Source organism: Hippopotamus amphibius, chromosome 12 (assembly GCF_030028045.1).
Source record: "Hippopotamus amphibius kiboko isolate mHipAmp2 chromosome 12, mHipAmp2.hap2, whole genome shotgun sequence".
Classification (NCBI taxonomy): Eukaryota; Metazoa; Chordata; class Mammalia; order Artiodactyla; family Hippopotamidae; genus Hippopotamus; species Hippopotamus amphibius.
In genome coordinates this window covers 70,635,129-70,654,109 of record NC_080197.1, presented here as the reverse complement: position 1 = coordinate 70,654,109, position 18,981 = coordinate 70,635,129, and the positions used below count along the sequence as shown (strand labels likewise).

General features: G+C 36.1%; 2 protein-coding genes across 3 annotated transcripts in view; both read right to left on the bottom strand.

Annotated features, from left to right (window-relative positions):
- Nucleotides 1-18,981, bottom strand: part of LRP6 (LDL receptor related protein 6) — a 178,410-nt gene that overhangs the window by 92,433 nt on the left and 66,996 nt on the right. For both annotated transcript variants that reach the window (XM_057701078.1, XM_057701077.1), the window contains one exon: nt 10,666-10,863. In XM_057701078.1, coding sequence (XP_057557061.1) covers nt 10,666-10,863 — 198 coding nt within the window. The remainder of the gene's footprint in view (nt 1-10,665; nt 10,864-18,981) is intronic.
- LOC130832605 (non-histone chromosomal protein HMG-14-like) lies at nt 8,352-8,814 on the bottom strand. Its single transcript, XM_057701079.1, has one exon. It carries the CDS (start codon nt 8,774-8,776, stop codon nt 8,468-8,470), a length of 309 nt encoding a protein of 102 aa, XP_057557062.1. The 5' UTR covers nt 8,777-8,814; the 3' UTR covers nt 8,352-8,467.

The following is an 18,981-nucleotide window of genomic DNA, read 5'->3' as shown; positions in this document are numbered from 1 at the left end:
TGGAATATATCTCGGTGCTGTTTGCTTTAGCTTATATTATCAGGTACATAATGTTCTCTATCAATCTGTAGTTTCAAACCTTCTCTTAAGAAACTTTTCCTGAATTATAGTTCCTCATATTTGTTCTATTCCTTTGCTTAGGTTATCTTCCTGAGAAGCTATTTTATCTACGAGTTTTTTCCTCTTTGCCTATCTTTAATATCTGTCACTCTCTCAAATCCTTTTCATCTTTTTATATTTCTTTTTAGTCTGTAAACTTCTCCCCCTTTTCAAATTCTATTTAAAGACCTTTCTGTTTACTCACTCTTGGGTCCCTTCTAGTTTAGCTAGCTTTTCTGAAATGATTTTTTTCTTTCATTTATAATTCTTTCTTCACTTCTGGCATCTCATCTCTGAGCTTTCTAATTTTAATTTATGTTGGTCTTTGGCATGTGATAGTGGTGTCTCAATTAGTTACGGTGCATTTTAAAATGGAGGTTTGATCTGTTCTATGATCATATCTTTTGGGGGAATTTTCTATGTAAGGACATTCTTCTATGCCTCATTCTTTTTTTCTTCAGCTTTTTCCAGGTATAGTTAATAAACAAATTTGAAAGATACTTAAAGTGTACACAGTGATGATCTGATACACATATAAATTGTGAAAGAATATCCCTCATCTAGTTATTTACCACATTTCACACATTTTGGGGTTTTTTTGTTTTACTTTCTAGGGTTGGTTGGTTGTTTTTTTTTTTTTCTTCTTCTTTTCGGTAAGAACTTTTTTAAGTTCTATGCTCTTAACAAATTTCAATTACACAATACAGTGTTATCAACTACAGTCACAATATTATACAGCTGACCCTTGATGAACACAAGGGTTAAAGGCACAAACCCCTGCATCTGCATATAACTTTACGGTCGGAATTCCCATATCCAAGGTTCCACATCCATGGGTTCAACCAAGCACAGATCATGTAGTACTGCAGTACACATTTATTTTTAAAAACCTGCATATAAACAGACCCACATAGTTCAAACTCATGTTGCTCAAGAGTCAACTGTATACTAAATCCTCAGACCTCATTCTTCTTGTAGCTGAAAGTTTATACCCTTCCATCAACCTCTTTTTATTTCCTCCAACCCCTTGACAGCCATTTTCCTTCTCTTTGTTTCTATGAGTTTGACTTTTTTTCTATCTGGCTCATTTCACTGAGCATTATGGCCTCAAGGTCTGTGCATGTTACCACAAACAGCAGGATGTCCTTCCTTCTCATAGCTGAACAATATTCTACTGAATGTGTATATACCACATCTTCTTTATCCATTCATCCGCTGACAGACACTTAGATTGTTCATGTATTGGATATTGTGAATAATGCTACTATGAATATGGAAGTGCAGATATCTCCTCAAGATACTGTTCTCATTTTCTCTGAATAATCAGAAGTGGGATTACTGGATCATATGGAAGTAATATTTTTAAATTTCTGAGGAGCCTCCATATTGTTTGCTTGAGGTGTCAAACACACACACACACACACACACACACACACACAAATCATAACCAAGACCAATGTCAAGGAGCTTCCCCTGTTTCCTTTCTAAGAGTTTTGTGGTTTCAGATCTAATACTGAAATCTTTAATCCACTTTGAGTTGATTTTGTGTGTGGTATAAGACAGGGATCTAGTGGATATCCAGTTTTCCCAAACCATTTATTGAAGACACTATCCTTTTCCTATTGTATATTCTTTGCTCCTTTGTCATAAATTGATTGACCAAATATGCATGGGTTTGTTTCTGGGCTCTCTGTTCCACTGATTTACGACTCTGTTTTTATGCCAATACCATACCCTTTGGATTACTATAGCTTTGTAATATACTTTGAAGTCAGAAAGCGTGATGCCTCCAGCTTTATTTTTTCTCAAGATTCCTTTGGCTATCTGCGGTCCTCTGCAATTCCACACAAATTTTAGAACTGTTTGTTCAACTTCTGTGAAAAATACCACTGGAACTTTGACATGATTGCAGCACATCTGTAGATGGCTTCGGGTAGTATGGACGTTTTAACACTAATTTTTCTAATCTGTGAGCATGAAGTATCTTTCAATTTATCTGTGTCTTCTTCAGTTTCTTTCATCAGTGTCATAGTTTCCAGTGTACAGGTCTTTTACCTCCTTGGTTAAACTTATTAGGAATTTTATTCCTTTTGATGATATAGTAAATAAGACTGTTTTCTCAATTTCTCCAACAGTTTGTTATTAGCATTCAGAAATGCTGATTTTTGTACACTGATTTTGTACCCCACAATGTTACTGAATTTGTTTATTAGTTCTAACAGTTTTGTGGTGGAGTTTCTAGGATTTTTTATATACAACATCAGATCATCTTCATACACAGTTTTACTTCTTTATTGAGACTCCTTTTTCTTTCTTTTCCTTGCCTAATTGCTCTGGCTAGGACCTCCAGTACTCTGCTGAATAAAAATGGCAAGAGTGGACATCCTTGTCTTGTTTTGATGTTCGAGGAAAAACCTTCAGCTTTCCACTTTTGAATATGATATTAACTGTGGGTTTGTCACATATAACTTTCAGTATGTTCCCTCTATACCTACTCTGTAGAGAGTTAATCAGGAATGGATGTTGAATTTTTCAAATGCTTTTTCTGCACCTGTTGAGATGATCACACTATTTTTACCCTTCATTTTGGTAATGTGCTGAATCACACTGATTGATTTGCAATATATTGAATCATCCTTGTATCCCTGGAATAAACTCCACTTGATCATGGTGTATGATCCTTTCAATGTGCTGCTGAATTCCGTTTGATAGTATTTTGTTGAGGATTTTTTGCGTCTATATTCATTAGGAATACTGGCCTGTAATTTTCCTTTCTTGTAGGTTTCTTGTTTGGTCTTGGTATCAAGGTAATGCTAGCCACATAAAATGAGTTTGTAAGAGTTCCCTCCTCTTCTATTTTTGGGGGACTTGAGAAGGTCTGGTACTAATTCTTTTTCAAATATTTGGTAGAATTTACCAGTGAAGCCGTCTGGTCTTCAACTTTTGTTTTTTGGGGAGGTTTTGATTACTGATTTAACCTCCTTATAAATAAATGGTTTGTTCAAAATTTCTATTTCTTCATGATTCAGTCATGATCCATTTCTTCTAGGCTGTTCAATTTGATGGCATGTAACTGTTCATAGTAGTCTCTTATGATCCTTTGTATTCATGTACTATCAGTTGTAATGTCTCCTCCTGATTTTATTTCAGTCTTCTCTCTTTATTTCTTATTGTCTAGATAAAAATTTGTCTCTTTTGTTTCTCTTTTAAAATAACCACCTCTTGCTTTCACTCATCTTTTCTACTGTCATTTTAGTCTCTATTTCATTTATTTCCACTCTGTTATTCCCTTCTTTCTGGCAACTTCGGACTTAGTTTGTCCTTCTTTATCTAGTTCTTCAAGGTGTAATGTTAGGTTGCTTATTTGAGATCTTTCTTGTTTCAAATGTAAGTTGTTTATCACTATGAACTTCCCTCTTAGAACTCCTTTTGCCACATACCATAAGTTCTGGTATGTTGTATTTCCATTTTCATTTGTCTCAAGATATTTTTTGATTTCCCTTTTTATATCTTCCTTCATCCATAGGGTTTTCAGGAGAATCTTGTTTAATTCCCACATATTTGTGAATTTTCCAGTTTTTTTTAATTGAGGTATAATTGACACACAACATAATATTAATATTAGTTTCAGGTTTATAACATAATAATTTGATTTTGGTATATAATATATAATGAATCACAACAATAAATCTAGTTAACATCTGTTGCCATACATAGTTACACAACTTTTTTCTTATTATGAAAACCTTTAAGATTCATTCTTTTAGTAAGTTTCAAATATGTAAAACAGTATTAACTATAGTTGCGATGACTGACATATTTTATAACTGGAGATTTGCATCTTTTGACTCCCATCAGCCGTTTCACCAACCCCCCATACTCTGCCTATGGCAACCACCAATCTGTTCTCTGTATCTACCAGCTTGGTTCTCTGTTCATTTGTTTGTTGTACAGATTCAACATATAAGTGAGATCATATGGTATTTCTCTTTCTCTGACTTACTTCATTTAGCATGATGCCCTCAAGGTCCATTCATGTTCTCACAAATAGCAATATTTCATTATTTTTTATGGCTTAACAATATTACATTATACATATATACCACATCTTCTTTATCCATCCAGCCATCAATGGATACCTTGGTTGTTTCCTTATCTTGGCTATTGTAAATAACATTGCAACAAACATGGGGCACATGTGTCTTTTCAAGTTAAGTGTTTTTGTTTTCTTCATATACCCAGAAGTGGAATGGCTGGATCATATGGTAGTTCTAGTTTTAATTTTTTTGAGGGACCTCTACACTGTTTTCCACAGTGGCTGCACCAATTTACATTCCCACCAACAGTGCACAAGGGTTCCCGTATCTCCACATCCTCACCAACACTTGTTATTTCTTGTCTTTTGATAAAAGCCACTCTAACAGGTATGAGGTGATAATTTTCCAGTTTTCTTCTTGTAACTGATTTCTAGCTTCATACCACTGTGGTCAAAAAAGATACCTGTTATGATTTCAACCTTCTTAAATTTATTAAGATTTGTTTTGTGGCCTAACACTTAATCTATTCTCTAGAGTGTTCCACATGTGCTTTAGAAGAGCGTGTATTCTGGCATTGGATGGAATGTTTCTAAACATCTCTTAAGTCCACCTGGTCTAACGTGTAGTTTAAGTCCAATATTTGCTTACTGATTTTTGCCTGGATGATCTATCCACTACTGAAAGTGGGGTACTAAAGTCCCTACTATTATTGCATTGTTGTGTATTACTCTCTCCAGGACTGTTAATATTTGCATCATATATGGGTGGATAAACAAAGTTATATCTTATTCTTGGACTGACTCCATTATCATTACATAATGAACTTTGCTGTCTCTTGTTACAGTCTGCAGCTTAGACTCTATTTTGTCTGATATAAGTATAGATCCCCTGCTTTCTTTCAGTTTCCATTCATATGGAATACATTTTTCCATCCCTTTACTTTCAAAGTGTGTGTTTCCTTAAAGCTGAAGTGAGTTTCTTGCAGGCAACATATAGTGAGTCCTGTGTTTTTATCCATTAAGCTACTCTATGTGTTTTCATTGGAGAATTTAGTCCATTTCCATATAAAGTAATTATTGATAGGTACAGGCTTCCTATTGCCATTTTGTTGTTGTCTGACTGTTTTGTATTTCAGTTGTTCCCTTCTTCTTCTCTTCCTCTCTTTGTGATTTGATGATTTTTCTATTAATCTTCTGTGTACCTACGACAGGTTTTTGCTTTCAATCACCATGAGGCTCACATAAGATGTCTAGCCCAGCGGAGCTCAGCCCAAAGGGAACAGTCAGAATTGCTCATCCCCCAGTCTTTCCCAGAAAGAGATCTATTGTCATACTTTAAAAGCTGCTGTCTAATGGTCAGGCTTCTAACTTATCAGACATCCAGGGGTTGGCTGCAATCCTCCTAGGAGACTAGGGAAGCCAGCAGACACCACTTCCACCTTCTCCTGCTAGCCCCCTCCAAATCTCCAATATCTCCACACAGAAACTATGAAGCAGTTCTTAATGGGTACAGGAGGAACCTCTTCCACAGCTATAAGCTCAGTCCAGCGCAGAGGAGCAGGCAAAAACAAGCCTATCTCCAAGATTCTCCACAGAAGGGCTCAAACCATATACCTTCCCAGCTGCTGCCTGGGGGTCTGACTTCCAATCAGCCTTCATCTAGGTAACTACTCTGATCCTCCTCTGTGTGGGACACTTGACAAATCCTGGCACGCACTCAACTACTGAGAGCAAGAAGAACAAAGAAGGCAACTTGGACAATTACAAAGATTTGAGAGACAACCAAAAGCTCAGGCCACGCTGATTGCTAAGGTTCATATCCTACACAAGTCTCCTCTGTCAAGACCAGGGAGAGGTGTCTGTTTTATCTAATGCACAGAAACCAACACAGACAGTCAAGGAAAATGAACAATCGGGAATATGTTTCAAAGAAACAAACAAACAAACCAAAACCCTCTAGAAACAGACCTCACTGAAACAAAGATACATAATTTATGTGATAAAGAGTTTAGAACAACATCATAAATATGCTCACTGAGGTCAAGAGAACAATGCATAAACAAAGTGAGAATTTCAACAACAAGAACAAAAATAAAGAGAAGAAAGTACCAAAGAGAAATCAGAGCGCTGAAGAGTGCAATAACTGAACTAAAAAATTCAATAAAGGGGTACAAGAGTACACTAGATCAAGCAGAAGAAAGGACCAGAAGACTCAAAGACAGGGTAGTAGAATTCATCCAAACAGAGAAAAAGAAAAAACAATAAAGGAAAATGAAAATAGTTTAAGGGACTTATGGGACACCATCAAGGGGACTACTATTTGCATGCCAGTGGTCCCAGGAGAGGATAGAGTGAAAAGGGAAGAAAGCTTATTCCAAAATAATGGCTAGAAAATTCCCTAACCTGGGGAAATAAACAGACATCCATATCTAGGAAGCCCAGAAAGTTCCAAACAAGATGAATCCAAAAAGACCCACACCAAGACACATTATAAATAAAATATCAAAGGTTAAAGACAAGGAGAGAATCTTGAAAGTAGCAAGAGAAAAACAACATGTTTCACACAAGGGAAGCCCCATAAGACAATCAGCAGATTTTTCAGCAGAAAGCCTTGCAGGCCAGAAGGGAGTGACATGATACTGTCAAAGTGCTGAAAGAAAAGAACTGCCAACCAAGAATACTCTATCCAGCAAAGTAGTCCTTCAGAATGGAAAAAGAGATAAAGAGTTTTCCATACAAGCAAAAGCTGAAGGAGTTCATCACCACTACATCAGCCTTACAAGAAACGTTAAAGGGACTTCTTTACACTGAAACAAAAGAGTGCTAATTAGTAACAGGAAAATATATGAAAGCATAAATCTCACCGGTAAAGGTAAATATATGGTTAAATTCAAAATACTCTAATGTTGCAATGGTGGTAAGTAAATCACTTAAAAGCTAAAGTAGTAATAACTATAACTATAATAATGTGTTAATAGATACGCAAGGTATAAAGATGTGTACTGAGGTATCACAAACACTAAAAGTGGGGAGGAAAAATGTATAGTTTAAGTACTTCTTTTGGGGGGGCGGGCCATGCTGTGTGGCACGTGGGATCTTAATTCCCTGAACAGGGATCAAACCTGCACCCTCTACAGTGGAAGCACAGAGTCTTAACCACTGGTCCACCAGGGAAGTCCCTACGTACTCATTTGAAGTTTAGTTGTCATTAGCTTAAAATACTATTATAAATGTAAGATACTCTTCATAGTAACCTTAAATGGGATTTTGTACCTTGAAACTTTTATGTTTCTATTTACATGAAATCAGTTTTCCTGAACTTCTATAACATAGTGGTGTTCAAGGTAGTTTTTCTAACTTCATAGAATTCGCTCTTCTGTTTTCACGTTAAAAAATATGGCAGCTTCCTTTCTGAGATATCCCAGCTCTTCCTCTGCCCATCTTTATCTGAACCTTCTCTTTCCTTCCCTTTTCATTCCTAAATTTTTCCTACTGTGCTCAATTTTTTTTGTGTGTGTGCTTCAAGAAATTCTTTCATAACTGAGATTTTATTGGTTGTTTTGAGGATCAGTACACAGGTATTTCAATTTGCACACAATTCTTAACATACGTACCAAAAATCTAAAAAATCATGTAGTTGTGATTCTTTTCTGAAGTTATTCCAGTGACTTTCCAGCTTAAAATTTGGAGGCAAATTTTCCTTAACAGGATATCAAGTACCAATATCTTCAAATATTGATATGCTGTTACATCTGAAGTCCCACTAATTCACAATTTAATATCATATACACTACACACTCCAATTGTCAATCATTCACAGCACATTAACAAAGTTACTAGAAGAACTGGACTACCACAACGAAAGATGTTACAGGGTGCACAAAATTCTGACCAGGAGAGCCAAAATCAAGGAGTGAGTAATTTGCTTTAGGAAACAATTCTACCAAAAACAGAGGAGCAATTTAAAGTGTTCAAGACATTAAATGCACAACTGACTCCAAACTGCCATTTAGTATGCTTTGTATTATAGGATATAAAAGCTACCCCCATCTATGGAATGTTAAGCTGACACCCAAGACAATCAAAGCCTCCCATATTCAATATCCCACTATCTTCTGGTTGTACCAAAAAATAAACAACCAGCAAATGATTTCACCTCTTTTAAAAAAGCATTTACACTTAAAAAATGGGATGAGGTGGGATTCCCTCCTTATTTTTAAAAATGTTTCTAAAGCTACTAAAAAACTTGCATTTACAAAATAGTTGATAAAAATATTCCTCTGGATTGTACAAGAAGGGAGACAGGGACCACTGAGGACCAGGTGTGTGATATTAATTCGACTTGGCTTCTTTCTCTCCTGCTTCATCAGAGGCTGGGCTCTCCTCGTTTTTAGTTTCTCCGTTTTCTGCAGGTAAGTCTTCTTTAGTCTCTTGGTTAGCCACTTCGGCCTGTTTTCCCTTTGCTCCCCTTTTCCCTTTTGTTTGCACTTTTTTGTCTGAAGATTTATCCTTTCCCGCTGCCTTTTTTGGCTTCGTCTCCACTTTTGCGGGAGCCGGTTTAGCTGACAACCTCGCCGATCTCCTCCTGGGCTCCTCCTTCGCCGCCCCCTCGGCGGAGCTGACCTTCCGAATCTTGGGCATCGTGGCGGCGGGGCGGGCGCGTGCCGGGTGCCTGCGGGCCGCGGCGGGCCGCGGCGCGCCGAGAGCCTTCGCGGAGCTGGGCTGTCTGGCCGCTGCCGCTCCTCCCGCCGCCTGAGCTGCTGGGGCCCGCGGCGGGGGCGGTGGGAGAACCGGATCCTGTGCTCAATTTTGATGCTACTGTTCTATTCAACTTTGTTTCTACTCTGCAGTATCCTGTCCTGGTAGAGAACTCTAGCAGGACTGTTTTTGAGAATTCTCTGGAGCCAGACTGCTCTATCTTCTTCTGTCTTTACCATGGACACACTGTATTTGCATGATATTACAATGGGCAATCCCTACTCTCTCATTTCAGCTGCTGCTCTTAATACAGTCCACCACACTGTTGAGTAAATAGTTGTGGCTATTTTGGAGGTCCTCTGCTTTTAAGATCAATGAAATACTCCATTCACTCTCTCGGCTTACCCTTGCACAGACAGTAATACTGTGGAGGTCTTGTGGCTGTTAGTGGTCTGCCCTTACCTTCTTTTATTTCTGGATGCCTCAGGTTAACTTTATGTTAAGTCTTCAGATTTGATATCTTGTTCCATTGGTTTTTGTGTAGGTATTCTGAGAGAGTCAAAAACCTATGACATGGCCACTTCCTAGTATCCCTCTCAAAGCCAAATCTGAAGTTCAAACATAGCAATCAGGTTTTTATATTCAACATATACTTATTACTTTTTTTGACACTTATTTCTAATTATTTTTAAACCATCCTATTGTAAGTCATTTCACTCTTTTTTGCAACAAGGCAAAAAATTCTCTAACTCCGTGACTTTAAAAAGTTCACTTTAATAAATTCCTCAAATCTTTCCTGGTTTTCAACACTTATAAATGCTTCCTGATATACAGTTCAGGTAACTTACAAATGTTTACACTTTGAAAAACTCCTTCAACTACCTAAGGCTCTCTGTTTCTGTTGGGGTCTTAGAATGAGACCACTAGAAGCCAAAATAATCTTCCAAACACAAGAATATAAAGTGTCTTTAAAAATCTAAACATACACAACATTGTAAATGAACTATACTTCAATTTTTAAAAATTAAATTCAAAAAAACCTGAGCACGATCTGAGTAGAAATTCCATGTTTATAGACTATAACTTTGTCTTCTGTGAATACTGAGGTATAGTATTCATGTAGTAGGTTTTCTCCTAGTCTAGGGGTCAGCAAACTTGAGTCCACTGGCTCAAAAAAAGTTTTACTGGAATACAACCATGCCCATTCCCTTAGGTGTTATGTATAGCTTTTTTCACACCACAACGGCATGGGTAAATAATTGCAACAGAGATATGACCCACAAAGCCTAAAATATTTACCATCTGGCCCTTCACAGAAAAGTTGGCCAACACCTGTCCTGGTCTATAGATTTATCAAATGAGCTTCCATAAACAGCACCGGGGAGGCTCTGTGGGTAATTCTAAATAGGATACTCTTTGTCATATTAGGTGTCCAACACATCATAGGATGTTTAGCATCCCTGGCCCCCAGGAACTAAAATGCTGGTAGTACTCCCAGTCCCTGTGTTAACCAAAATTCCCCACACATTTCCAAACTCTCTGAAAGAGAGTGGAAGTACTATCCCTGGTTGAGAGCCACTGAAGAACTAAATTAACTCAGAGAAAAGAAGAAGAAATTACAGTCCATAAATTCTAAATGCCATCAAAATAGATGAGAAATGTTGTTACCTTTTAAAAAAGCAAACTAAAAATCTATTCTTCCCCTTTGACACTTAAGCCAAAAATTCGCTAACTTCCTCTTAATAAAATTAGGTTTTATAATTTGATTACTACATTAAGATACGCTGAGGGCTGACGTCAAGTTTAAAAATAAATTTATAAGGCAATCTTACCGATTTGTTCCATCCAGATTTGATCTGTGGATGAAATTAAGTTTTGCATCTGCCCAATAAAGCTTCCGTTCCTCATAATCCAAAGTCAGTCCATTTGGCCAGTAAATTTCAGTATTTATTATAATGAAGCGACTTGAACCATCCATTCCAGCACGTTCTATCTTTGGTACTTCTCCCCAGTCTGTCCAGTACATGAACCTAAAAATCATGAAAAATAAACCCATGAAAAATATAAGCACATTAACCACCAAGTATGTTATAATTATCACTGCTGGATAAAGAAAGCTCTCTCAGGAACACTAACACTGTCCTAGAAACTGTTACCGAAATTTTCATCAATCTTTTTGCCACCATGATGGTAATGACTGATTCAAGGTAAGCATCATCTAGTATGCAAAAACCAGCTGATCAAAGTTTTTTGGGAAAAAGGAAACTTACACTGTCTCAATGTATCTCCCCACAAATTACTTATTAATGACAAAGGGGAAAATGGTAACTTTAGAGAAAATAAACTTGGTGGACACCACCTTATCCACATCATCTAAATTAACATCATCAATTAGGGAACACACTGGCATCATACATGTGATAGGCTGGAAAGAACATCCCATCTTCTATGTATATCCTCTTACATAGTATTCCTGCCCCAAAATGCATAACCTGAAGAAAATTAAGGAAACACAGCATACCAAATTAAAGAACATTCTAGAAAACAACTGCCTTTGAAAATATCAATGTCATAAAAGTCAAAGAAAGGCAGATGAACTAATCTAGACAGAAGCAGAGGCAGAAGGAGAGTAAAGAGACAGTAACCACATATAGTGTATGACTCTGGGACTGATCAGTTGGGGAAAATGCTACAAAGATATTACTAGGAAACCTGGCAAAATTTTATGCTGTGTCAAATTCTATAATAGAAATGTATTAATTTTAATTTCCTAAATATAATCATTGTACTGTGGTTAGAGTGTACAGGATTTCACTGTACTATTTTTGCTTCTATGCTCCAAGTTCAAAATTTGTAAGTCTTTTTCAAGTCTTATTTCAGAATTAAAAAGAAAATTCTCTTTGATTTAAAGGTAAAACTCTCAATTGCTGTATTTCAACTAAAAGCACATTTTAAAAAACTTAATGAGGGTGCTATGCACTAGATATAAGGTACTCAATGTGTTCAAACATAATTGAAATTCAGGTATAAATTTTATTCAAAAAATTAGTGGAATGGTGAGACTGGAATGATCCCACTTATGCACACTGATATTTCAAATACACTGCTTATTCAAAGAAATGATGGGAAGAGAACATCAGGTGGGGAATAAATATACTTCCCAGACACAAGGCACTGCGCTAATCTCTTTACATAATTATCTCACGTTATGAAATACTATTTGTCCATCACCATATTTCAGATGAAAAAACTCAGAAAAGTTATTAGCACACTGCTCAAAGTCACACAGCTAATAAATGCGGAACAGAAATTCAAACCTGCATCCCTCAGATTCCAAAATCAGTATTTATGCTACAGATCAGAGCCTTGATTTGTAAGGAACAGAAAGCAAATTACTCCCTAAACTGAGGCTAATGATTGGACATTGTCAAGAATGAGGGGTAGGGGGATGATTCAATTCATACAAGATAAAACTATATATAAGAAGGCAAGCCAGACAATTTTAGACTTTTGTTGTTTTTTATTCTGAGAGCAACAGAAAGACACGAAGACTTTTAAGATTAGAAGTCTTCATGGGGACTTTATGGGAGAAGGTGTGGCAGGGGGAGGTTAGTGGGAGGGCAGGGAAGACTAGCTACAGTGTGGAGAAAGACTGGAAGAAACCTAAAGAATAGAGGACTTCCCTGGTGGTGCAGTGGTTAAGAATCCACCTGCCAATGCAGAGGACATGGGTTCAAGCCCTGGTCCAGGAAGATTCCACATGCAGAGTAACTAAGCCTGTGCGCCACAACTACTGAGCCTGTGCTCTAGAGCCCTCGAGGCACAACTATTGAGCCTGCATGCCACAAGTACTGAAGCCTGCGGGCCTAGAGCCTGAGCTCCACAACAAGAGAAGCCACCGCACCACAACAAAGAGCAGTCCCGTTTGCTGCAACTAGAGAAACCTGAGCACAGCAACGAAGACCCAACAAGCCAATAAATAAATAAATAAATAAAGCTTAAAAAAAAAAAAAAAGAATATAGAGAGGCCAGAGCTCCCAAAATCCTCTCCCTTAAAACCAATGAAAAAGATAATAAAAGACTATTAAAAATAACTAGTTTCTGAAAATTGATCGAAGGACATACAACAAAATGAGAAGCACTTATTCAAGAAAATCTACCAAGGGGACATCCCTGGTGGCGCAGTACTTAAGAATCCAACTGCCAATGCAGAGGACATGGGTTTGTTCCCTAGTCCAGAAATATACCACATGCTGAGGAGCAACTAAGCCCATGTGCCGCAACTCCTGAGCCCACGTGCCACAACTACTGAAGCCTGGGCTACACAAGAGAAGCCACCACAATGAGAAGCCCCAGCTTGCCACAATTAGAGAAATCCCGCACGCAGCAACAAAGACCCAACACAGCCATAAATAAATAAATAAATAAATAATCAATCAATCTTAAAAAACAAAAAAGAAAGAAAATCTACCAAGTCTCAGTAAGAACTGTGGTATTTCAGCTAGAGGTTACTCACATCACCATCCACACTGCTGGGTTTATAGCACAGAAATTTTACCCTGACCAGACATGACAGGCCATAAAGCCTGGCAACTCCTGACCCTGCAAGAGGAGGCTCACTTTATTTGGAACAGGTAATGGAAAAATCTATGCCCAGAAATATTATCAAAAACAAGAGCTCTCTCAGTGGTAAACAGAGAGGGTTATTATCCCAACCATAGGCTGGAGCAGGCAACAAAATGGTAGGCCAGACAGAAATTTAACAGAGACATCCTGGGAAGGAGATAGCCAAAGAGGGACTTCTCAAGTGTACATTCACCCTTGGTGGTCCAGAAGGCTGTGTGCATGTATAAGGCTGCTCTTGATCAAGAGAACCCAGAGAGAATCCAGGAAAACTAATCTCTGGCTTAATGTGGGACAAATTTTAAACTTCCTAAATTTTGAAAATATCCCTCAAACCACAAATAGATTCAGAGGATGATGCTTTAACACTTAATGGCTCGACGCACTTAGGACAAAGCTCTAATTAATTATTAGCAGATCACTTAGATATAGTGACCCAGGGGCAACCCTTGAAAGTCAGGCATCAAAATTTTTAAAAAAAGGAAAAAAAAAAAAAAAAAGTTGGGCAGTGAATTTAGAAGTAGCACATTGAGATGGAAACATACTCAGAAGAACTGGTCCACACAAGTCATTAAACAACAAAAAGAACAGCAACAAGCCAGGGAGAGGTGAGAATCCATATCTGCTATATTATCTAGTTTATATATTTCTAGTTTTCAACAAAAAATTATGAGAAATCTAAAAACACAAGCAAGTGTGACCCATGTATGAAGTTAGCAGAGAAGGACTTCAAAGCTGCTGTTATACATATGTTCAAAGAACTAAAGGAGAGAATGTTTAAGAATTAAAGGAATGAATGATGAGGACTAATCAAATAGAGAATGTCAATAAAAGGCAGAAACTGTAAAAAAAAAAAAAAAAAAAAAAAGGAAAAGAAAAGAAAGAAAGAAAGAAAGAAAGAAAGAAAGAAAGAAAGAAAGAAAGAAAGAAAGAAAGAAGGAAAAAGAAAAAAGAAAAAGAAGAAAAAAGAAAAAAAACAGAAAGAAAAATTCTGGAGCTGAAAAGTATAAAAGCAAAAATGAAAAATTAAATGGAGGGGCTCAAGAGCATATCTGACAGAAAAGAACCACAAACTTGAACACAGAGCAACAGGGATTATCCAATATGAAAAACTAAAAGCAAAAAGCATGAAGTCATATGAGAGACATGTGGGTCAACATTAAGTATACCAACATGGACATTAAGGAGAATAGGAGAGGAGAGGAAAAGGGGAAGAAAATGATTTCAAAAAAATTATGACCAAAAACTTCCCTAATTTGATTTTTAAAATATTAGCCCACACATCCACGAAGTTTAATAAACTCCAAGTATCATATATACAGAAATACGTAACTATACACAGTTAAACTGCTGAAAGACAAAGGAATTTTGAGAGTACTAAGAAAAACGATTCATCACTTGCAGAGAAACCACAATATAACTAAGAGCTGATTTCTTATCAGGACAATGGAGGGCAGAAAGCAGTAGGATGACATACTGAAAGTGCTGAAAGACACAAAAACATCAATCAGAATCCTACATACAGAAAAATTACCTTTCCAAAATGAAGGTGAAACAAAGACATTCCCAGATAAACAAAGTGAGAGAATCTGTGGCATGCAGATCTGCCTTACAAGAGATACCAAAGGAAATTCTTCAGGCAGAAAAGAAGTGACCTAGATGTTAACTCAAATAAAAACACAACTTTACAAAAAAGTAATTATAAAATTGTATTATTGGGCTTGTAACATATAAAGGTGTTATATATATGAAAATAGTAGCACTAAGCAAGGGAAAACAGAAGCAACATTGAGGCAAATTACAGCAGAAATCAAAGTCACAAGAAGAAATAAAGAGTACCAGAAATAGTAATATGTAGGTTAATATAAAAGACATACATCTTTTTCTCAGTTATTTCCTTAGCTTCTTTAAAAAATGCAAGACTTTCCAGTTCCCAAACTGTCTTATATGCAAAATAACCTTACTAAATACTTTAAAAAAAAAACAAAACGGGAAAAAAAACAACTGCTTAGGCGATTATGACAAAATATTACACAGTATTAGTGGGTTTGTTTTTTTTAAAGTTCTTTACTGGAATATATTTGCTTTACACTCTTGTACCAGTTTTTGAGGTACACCAAAGTGCATTAGTGTTTTATAACATACAGAAACATAATATATGACAACAGTAGCAAAACAGAGAAGGAAAAACATAGATCAATACTGGAGCAAAGTTTCTGTGTTATATTGGAATTAAATTAGCATTAATCTAGAGTCCACTGTGATTAAAACATATTATAATTCCTACAACAAATACTAAGAAAATATCTTAAAACTTATAGTTAAAAATTCAACAGAATTAAAATGATACCCTAGAAAACATCTGCTTAATAAAAACGGAGGCAATTAAGAGGAAGCAAAGTAACAAAAAAATAAGACATAAGAAAAACAAAATGAAAGACATAACTACACTCAAGTAAATAACGACATTAAAATATAAATGGATTAAGGATTCCATTCAAAAAAGCAATTGTGAGAGGGCAAAGCCAACAGGTATTTGGGAAGGAAAAACTGACAGGACTTGGCTTGAGGAGTGAGGGAAGAGTAGGAACTGAGGATGATTTCTAGGTCTCTGGCCACAAAGTGATGCCTTAAAAGAGGTAAATATTAATATACATCAAAATAAATACACAGCTATTAAAATAAAAGATGTTCAACCATATACCACCTAGTGGTATGAATGTCATATGTGGGATATCACCATAACAGAGAACTGTTCTTTTAACTGTTCAACTATAAATAATATGATTTATAATTATAAGTCCTTTAAGTGTAGAAAAGTTGAATTATAGAAGATAGTGTAGAGGTGATTTAGAGCACAGATTCCAGAGCTGGGCTGCTCAGTTCTGCCACTTCCCAGACATGTGATCTCGAGCAAGTTACTTCACCTCTCTCTCCCTCATATTCCTTATAACATGAGAATTCAAAACAGATCTACTTCATAGGGTTTCTTCGAGAATTAAAGCAGTTAATATATGCAAAGCACTTAGAAGCTCTACATATACTTTAGCTATTGTTGTTTATGTCATAAATCCCTTGTTTATGGCTTCTCACTTTTAGAATGAAAGGCAAAATCATTAACATGATCTTTAACTCCATACTACCTTACTCCCACCCACTGCTTCAGCTTCAATTAATGCCACTCTTTACCTCATTTATTATATGCCAGGTACCCCACAGCCTGGCAGTATATGGCTTTCCCTCTACCTATTATCTTTCTCTTTCAGAGTTCAGCTTAAATCTTGTTTCCTCTAAGAGGATTTCCCTTAAACCCCAAATTTAGGTCATACAGTCCCTTATAAGCTCTCAGAGTACCTTATATTCATAGCTTTACACTATCAATATAATTATTTGCTTAATGTTTATTGTTTATTATCTTTAACTTACACACTTATGTTTTATGCAATCTGTGGATTAAGACAAGATTTTAAAAAGTAAATGTAGGATAAATTTTCCATTTTCTGACTTGGTAAAGTATTCCTTTTGCTGAGGCATACAAATACCTCATTCTTAATAATGCTATTACATGAAAGAACTCTTGTCTACAACAGCCAGCAGAAAAGAAATAATACATTTCTTGTATAAGCTGGCAGAGAAACTGACTAGAGATTCCCAATGATCACAGACTGAATTTGGCGGCAGCATTTCATTATGTAGTTGGACACGCTAATTTCATGTCTCAGTTGGCTGAGTGCCAACTGTTCAAAGGTCATTCTATCAGTAAATATTTTAGTAACATTCTAGCTAATAGCTCACCTCTAATTTGTATTTCATAAAGTTAAAAATAAGAAAGCTGGAATGAATTTATGATAAGAATTTAGATCTCTCACCATAAGAAGAGTTTTAAAAAGAAAGCAAGCAGTGAATGACAAAGTATTAAATCAACCCATGCACATTTGTTCTTTATTATTATACAATCCAAATCCAAGGTGTTTCTAACCTAATTTTTTATCTTTTTTTAAACTGAAATATAATTGACATATAACATCACATAAGTTTAAGATGTACATGTTGATTTGATAAATTTATATACTGAAATATGACTACCCACCATAGCATCAGCTAACACCCCTACCACATCACATAATTATCATTTCTTTTGTGCAGTGGGAATAATTAAGATCTGGTCTCTTAGTAACTCTGAAGTATATAATATAGTATCATTGACTATAATCACTATGCTGTGCATTAGATCTCAAGGACTTACTTATCTATTCGTTCTAAGTTTGCACCCCTAACAACATATCTCCAATTCCTCTGGCCTCCAGCTTCTGGTAATCACCATTCTACTCTGCTTTTATAAATCTGACTTTTTTAGATTCTATATCTAAGTGATATCACACAATATTTGTCTTTCTATAATTGACTAATCTCACTTAGCATAATGCCCTCAAGGCTCACCTATATTGCCACAAATGGCAGACTTCCTTCTTTCTTAATGGCTGATATTCCATTGTGTATATATATATATCTATATATATATACACTACAACTTCTTTATCCATTCACCCATTGAAGAACACTTAGGTTGTTTCTGTATCTTAGTTATTGTGAATAAAGTTGCAATGAACATAGGAGTAAATGTATCTCTTCAAATTCCTGTTTTCATTTCCTTTGGGAATACAGTTGACGTGTGAACAAGAGAAATAAGAACTGCACAGGTCCATGTACATGCGAATTCTTTTTCAACAATAAATATTACAGTACCACACAATCCATGGTCAGTTGAATCCTCAGATACAGAGCAACCACATATACACAAAAGGCGACTGTAAGTTACAAGTGGATTTTCAACTGCACGGAGGGTTGGCACTAAAAGTTATATTATGAATAAAACTTCTGTGAACTTACATGTACAGATCATTGTGTGGATATGTTTTTATTTCTCTTGAGTAAATACCTAAAACTAGAATTACTGGTTCATAGGGTTAAGTGTACATTTAACTTGGTAAGAAACTGCCAGACTATTTTCCAAAGTAATTATACTAGTGGTGTACTCCCATAATAACCAAAAACTGGAAATAACACAAATGCCCATCAATATGATGATAAACTCTGGTATAGCCATACAGTGGAATACTATTCAACAATGTAAAAGAACTACTCACATATTCAACAACAAGGATGTATTTTTTAAATTATGGTAAACAAAAGAAGCCAGACTCAAAAGAGTACCTACAAAATGACTCCATTACATGCAGTTCTAGATTCAGCAAAACTAATCTATAGTGACAGAAGTCAGATCAGTAGTTATTGTGGCAGAAGTAGGAGCTGACTTGAAAGGGACTAAGGCAGATTTCTGGTGTTATGATAAAATGGGTTTTTTTCAGGGGTAATGGTAGATACACACATTTATCAAAACTCATCAAGCTATAAATATTAAAATATACATATTTTTGCATATAAATTATACCTCAAAAAAGTTGCTTAAAACACAAAAAACAAGAGAGTATTTTTTAAATTAATGCAAAGGTAACTTCTTTTCT

Bases quoted from the DNA above. Each gene is read 5' to 3' on its own strand.
- LOC130832605 (XM_057701079.1), bottom strand. From the start codon at position 8,776: ATGCCCAAGATTCGGAAGGTCAGCTCCGCCGAGGGGGCGGCGAAGGAG.